We start from the raw sequence: 6,707 nt of genomic DNA on the forward strand, positions 1-6,707 counted from the left end.
TTAGCCCAAAAAATTGGCATTAAGTAGATTGTCCTCGTTGACCACTTCGTGACCGTTGATGACCTCAATACATTTATAGTAAACCTCAAGATATTTGTAAACATCCAAACAGGTTTGGTCGTGAAAGAAGAATTTAGTGCATCGGATTTCACACATTGTGGTTCCTTCACATGCATCTTTTACTTTTGTTAAGAATAAGGGAGTCGTTGGACAATATTTGTTCGTAACTAGATTACCGGTATGTTCCGTACATAAACCGAAGTTTCTTCTTCCCCAAAATGCGGACATAATGGAAATATGTTTATATTCATTGCATCTCAACCAAGCAGTATCTTCTTCGCATTTTACTGTTCCATTCTAAATTAATTAATGTTTAATAACCTCAACTCAAAATTATCAAGGTGATTTATCCACTATACATATATAATTTTTAAGCAGTTTAAAATTAAAATTAATTAAATTTGAAAGCAATAAAAGAATTCACATGACTAATAAAGAAAAGCAAAAATTAAATTAATTTTTAAAAATTTTAAAAAATTAAAAATAAATAATATTTATACTTACATATCTAATTGGTGTAGGACCTGAATTACCAGCTGGACCTGGTAAACCAGGAGGACCTGGAGGACCAGGCATGCCACTGCCACCTGGCCATCCTGGTGCACCAGGAAGACCTGGAGGTCCGGGAAAACCATCATTTCCTGGAGGTCCTTGAGGACCAGGACCTCCTAAAAATCCGTTTATTCCCGGAGCACCTGGTGCACCTGGGTCACCTTTCCATCCAGGTGGACCTGGAGGACCCGGAAAACCTGCTGCACCAGGTAAACCATCTCTACCAGGTGGACCTTGAAGTCCCTTTAATATGAATCCAAGAGTAACATTTTGGTCTTTTAACAACTTATTGAGTAGTGGTGGTACAGGAGAAACGGGAAAAGAATGCTAAAATAAAATAAACAAAATTAACTATAATGGCATTTTTTAGTATAATAAAACAAAAAACTTTTTTATTTAAGTTAAATATAATAAATTTTTATAGGGCAGTTTATTTGCGTTAACACCGATAAACCATTTTTATTGTATATTATGAAAAAGAGCAGTAATATAGTAATAACGTCAGCCATTATTGTTCAGTATCTTTTGTGGTGGTAGCAAATCGAAAGGAAACAAGTTGCCGCTAGCAACATAAGAAATATTGTTATGAAACAATAGTATTACCGTATAAGTATTCAAAATAAGTAATACTACAGCGCAAAAAATCATTTGGATGTTCCAATATGTTCTACCATTAGATAGCAATGCATCCGGCATATTACATTGAACAAAATTTTAACTAACAAAATTGTATTTAACCAAAAAACTAACAAAAACTCAGCTTGTATTAGTTATTTCAATTTACGTCATCACGCCGTTATATCCAAAAGTCCATGTTTATACTTTATGGAGTGATTTAAGAAATCCGAAGTATTTTGATACAAATTTTCCTCCGGGCGCTTATACTTGCGAATATTTTTTTTTTCTCGAACTTGCGCATAAACACGCTTGAATAGTTTACGCATAAATGCGTGTAGTTATAAAGTATTTAGAGGCTGGAGTTGGACCAGTGCGAACAAAACGTTTGTTTGGTTTAGAATGGAATGGCGTCCCATTAAGCAAAATTATAAACAATGTTAACAACTGACACTGAAAGTTCAAAATGGATCTTAAATAGAAAACTTGTTGCGAAACAGAAACTTAACCTTTAATCAAATGTTTTATAAAAAAAATTATAACTTACTGCATGGTCAGTGTAGAGCACCACCACCACGGCCACTACAAGAGCCTGTGGCAATAACCTCATATCCTATAAACCAAAAAATTTAAACAATTAATTACGAAAGTACAAACACATAACAATTTAGTCTATTCGCTATAGTAAGTTAGACTTCGCATTACATGGCTATAAGTTTGATTGATTTCTGCCTTCTTCGTTTTCGAACCTGTTTGCTAACAGTTAGATCATCAATAGACTATGAATAATTAATGAGATTGTTTGAGGCTCATACCTTGAAAATCTATTCATAAAGCCATTTTGCCAGCCATCTGCCACCGCATGGCTGTTTTTAGAAACAACATTTGCAAACAACAAATTAATTTCTTTTTACAAAAAATAAATTTTATAATATTTAAGTAACTATTATAATTTATAACTAAAATACATATTGATATTTTTATTACAAACTTATTGTTAAATGTTTCTAGCATTTACTATTGTTTATATTAATTTTTATTCGCTATCATAAGTTTTAAAGTATTTGCATGCAAATATTTTTAAAATGAAAGTATTTGCTTTTAAAATTTACAGAAAATCGTCTAATATTTAACATTTGGAGAGCATGGTTTTTCTGCATGATTTAAAAAAAAGAGGGGGGGGGGGGAGGGATAGCTTAAATATATTTTTTTCAAAACAGTGCTTAAAAGTTTATTTTTGTTACAAGTAAGAAAATCAATTTTAAAACTATTATTAAATTAAAAAGTTATGAAACATTTTTGTTCTTTTTTTTATGACCGTTTTAAAATACATGCTGTTAAGAGATTATTTACGACAAACAAAAAGTTGTTGTTGTAGATTCTAATAATAGGAATATTAATAACATTAGAAACTATATTATAAATGTTTATTTTGAAACCATTGTAAAATAAGATGGTAACTATATATATATATATATATATATATATATATATATATATATATATATATATATATATATATATATATATATATATATATGCTTATATAGTTACAATCATATATGTGTTTTAGTTGTTGTTTACAGTATGCGCACACTCCTATTCCAATTTCTATGTAATTATTTTGTTGCTGTTGTTGTGTGGGAAACTTATAACGTTGTGTGTATAATGCATTTACTTTGTATATAAAAATAGTGTCATTTAAATACTTTACTCAACCCGAATGTTTCAAATTTGGGTTAAATAAAATAATTTAACCCAAGATTGATCCTAAAAAGTAAAACAGAACCTTGTCTTATTGTTATTAAACAAGTTTACAATTAAAGTTGTTAGAGTTAGCTACAATGATACGTAAAATATATTAAGTTATAAAAAAATTATTTATGCTTACTTGTGGTTGTTTAAATTGTAGTCAATTTCTATTTTTTATAAGATAGAACGTTTTATGTAATAAATCTCAGGTTGACACTATATTCATGTATAATCAAATATGAAAATAGTAATCATATACTAATATAATCGGTTGGTGGTTGGTATATATTATATATGCAGGGGCGATTCTAGGAATAAAATAAGGGAGGGGGTTAATCTTGAAAAACTGTTAACTGTTTTCTGTCGACCGAAATGTGTCGAATTCTGACTAACCGACTATATTCCTGAAAAATCCGACTATAAGTTAAAAATTGACTTTTTTGGGGAAAAGAAGGGGTACCATACAAACACACACACCAGTAAAATCGCCCCTGTGTATATGGTATGTATTATATATTAGAAGGTAAAATGTAAACACTTTGGCACTTTTTTTTACAAGAACGGGTTTGAGCTAGCGTAACTTTACTAAACTTTACTGACAACGGAGTTAGTTGGCATGTGAAATACAAGTTTATGCAATATTGACTGCAGATAAATAAAATAAATATTAATAATCAAAAAAAAGAGAAAATAAGAATAATATATTTTTTTTTTAGGTGCCTCAAGAAGTCCTTATGGTCTTGTCACAGAGCACCGCGGAAGTGCATTTAACCAGGAAATTCACGCCTCCTTCCTTACCGTGACGCGAAAATAAATAAATTGATGGTCGGGTTATGTTTTAGTTACTCATACTTTCCAATCAATTTCCAAAAAAAAAAGCCAAAAAAGTTCTCAGTTCTCAATATTGTTTTTTAAACCAATAAACATTCAACTTTATAAGTCTTCTATACGCATGCGCAATTCGTTTAATTATGGAAGTTAAGTTTTTTGAGTAGATGTAGTATTTTAATGTGATTTTTGATGTTTTCTCAACATCAACAAAAAAACTCCGAATTTAAATTATTTATGTCAATCCACCTCTAAAGCCAAGAAGCCCCAGTCTTCCAATAATTTATTGGTTAGAAATATAGTAACTAAATGTTTCCAATATCCAAAAATGCAATAAAAAAGTTCTTAGCGTTTAACTTTTTAAAAATTAAAAGCAACCTTGAGAGAAATTTAAAGTTACTTCATTAGGAGTTACATTTTATTTCTCTATAACTTTTCAAAACATTCTGACAATCCTTATTTATTTTTCGCTACTACAATTTCTTTACATATTTTTAGCCTCTATATGGCAAATAGCGAGAGAAGGAACCGCAAACCAATAAACCGCAAAACCTTATATATTTTAATGAAAATCTTTTCCAGAAAACTTTTCTGTAGTAAAAAAACTCATCACTTTTTATTCATCAGTAATCATGATGACAGTGACTTCTGGGAGAAGTCACTGTCATCAAACCTAAAACACTTTTGTACTTTCAATAATTTAAGGACATCAATACCTTAGAAGATTGAAATAACATGACACGGAGGATAGCAAAAAAATTGAAAAAAATTATTGAAAAATCAAAAAGCATTTATATAATAAAAAAGTGTTGATGCAAAGAAAATTAAGTTAAAAAGCATTTATTGTAAAAAAAAAAAAGTTTAAAAAATTAAGTTAAAACTTATAACTATTACGATTTGCTCTTTATAAAAATTAAATTAAAAAAACTTTTTAAATACATATAAAAATAAATATAACATATATATAATATAAAAAAAGAATATAATATATAATCTAAATTTTCTTCATGTTTAATACTTTCTGCATATTCAATATTTTTCTACAAGAATCTGCAACTTGTTTTTTCTTTTCTTTGACTTATTGCCTTGCTGAATGAAAATAAACAACAGAACTTTTATGATAATGCAAGTTTTATTATGATGACTTTAAAAAACATGGTTTTGCTTTGTTAAGTTAGCCCTTTGTAAAAAACTTAAAGTTGTCGGGTCTTTTAAGTGTTGGGACCTTTGAAAAGAATCCTAAATAGTCTAACTAAACTTATAATCTTAATTATTTAAGCAAAAAATCCTGAGTTGAAGTTGAAAAATTATTCCAAGTATTGTAATTCTACAAAATACAGGCCTCGGTTGGCATCTTATTTAATTACTAAAGATACTTTTAAGATAGATAAACTAAATTTTTAAGATAGATATGCTAAATTAAACTTCAATTTTTTTTTTTTTTGCATTTTCCCAAGACATGTTAGGTTAAAAATTTTCAGCAGCGCCAGTGCTAGCAATTCAAGCATAAAAATTTTCAAGTGGAGGTTTCCAATTGTAAGATGTTAAGTAGAGGTTTCCAATTGTAAGATGTTCAGTAGAGGTTTCCAATTGTAAGGTGCCAAATGGAGGTTTCCAATCGTAAGATGTCAAATAGAGGTTTCCAATCGTAAGATGCCCAAGGTAATCATAAATAATCTTTAGAGTCTACTATTTTAACCCTTTTTAAAAGCTTATGCAAGTCCTAATGTTGATTTAATTTCACAGAATCGTCCATTATTAAACTTAAACCTTGAAAAGTTTTAAATTATGAAAACTTGTAATAATATTTAAATTAAATGGGGTAAAAATTTAAATACGGTCAGCGGCAAGCTGATTAATTTAATCGTTTATCAGGTGTATACTTTTCATAAAGCTTTGTTATTATTTATGCACTGTGTGATTCGTTTTAATTTATGCATTGTGTACTTCTTTTTAAAGGAGGTAAAAGTACTGTAATACCAAATGTCTTTTTTTGCTATTGCTACTTTTATTTATTATTATTATTATTATTATTATTATTATTATTATTCATTCTGTCTACTTTTTATTCATTTATTGTGATAAGATTTTTTACCTTCTATTTTCATATTTTATTGCATAATTAGTTTCATTTTTGAAACGTTAGTTTTTTCTTTTCATAAATCTTATCATCAATTATGTGAGAGACAAAAATTAATGTGAACTAAAACTCATGTTTGTATTAAGAACTAATACTCCTACAAATATTTATGATATATTTGTATGAATACATAAATATTTATGAAATATTTATATAAATATACAAATACTTATATGAATTTTATTTACTACCCGTCAAACCTGTCGCACCTTAAAAATAAGTTATATACTTAACTTTATTTACAATATATTTAATTCAGCTTTATTTTTACTTTACTTTTTATTATTATTATTATTTTTTATCTAAACGACCTATTTAATGACTATTTAATGGTAACAATTAATAAACTTTGGTTTTACAGATTGGTTCAGTTATTACATTCATTCCACAAAATGGCTTGCAACGATATATAACACCATATCATACTCTAAATTACTATCACATGAAATCATTGATCATTGTCTAACAAACAAGTAGATACAAAATTTTTTAATACAAAGATACTCATACACGTTTGCAAACATCCGTTAAAAGCATGCAAAAAGTAAATAAGAATCTAGATTAAACATCAAAAACAATAAAATAATTATTTTTTGATTGATATCACACACACACACACACACAAACACACACACACACACACACACACACACACACACACACACACACACGCACACGTATATTTATTTATACTCTTATGTGAATACTGTAACCACCAAACATTTAATTTCTAATAATAAAAAAAAAGAAAGGATTTTGC

At 28.2% G+C, this 6,707-nt stretch overlaps 1 protein-coding gene across 1 annotated transcript; it reads right to left on the reverse strand.

The window, feature by feature from the left end:
• On the reverse strand, nt 1–1,308 carry LOC100209638 (nematogalectin-related). The gene is given in 3 exon segments (NM_001280953.1): nt 1–357; nt 565–939; nt 1,216–1,308. Coding segments are annotated over 3 exon segments (825 nt in total).
• Nucleotides 1,309–6,707: the final 5,399 nt, after the last annotated feature.

This window comes from Hydra vulgaris, chromosome 15, assembly GCF_038396675.1.
Source record: "Hydra vulgaris chromosome 15, alternate assembly HydraT2T_AEP".
NCBI lineage: Eukaryota > Metazoa > Cnidaria > Hydrozoa > Anthoathecata > Hydridae > Hydra > Hydra vulgaris.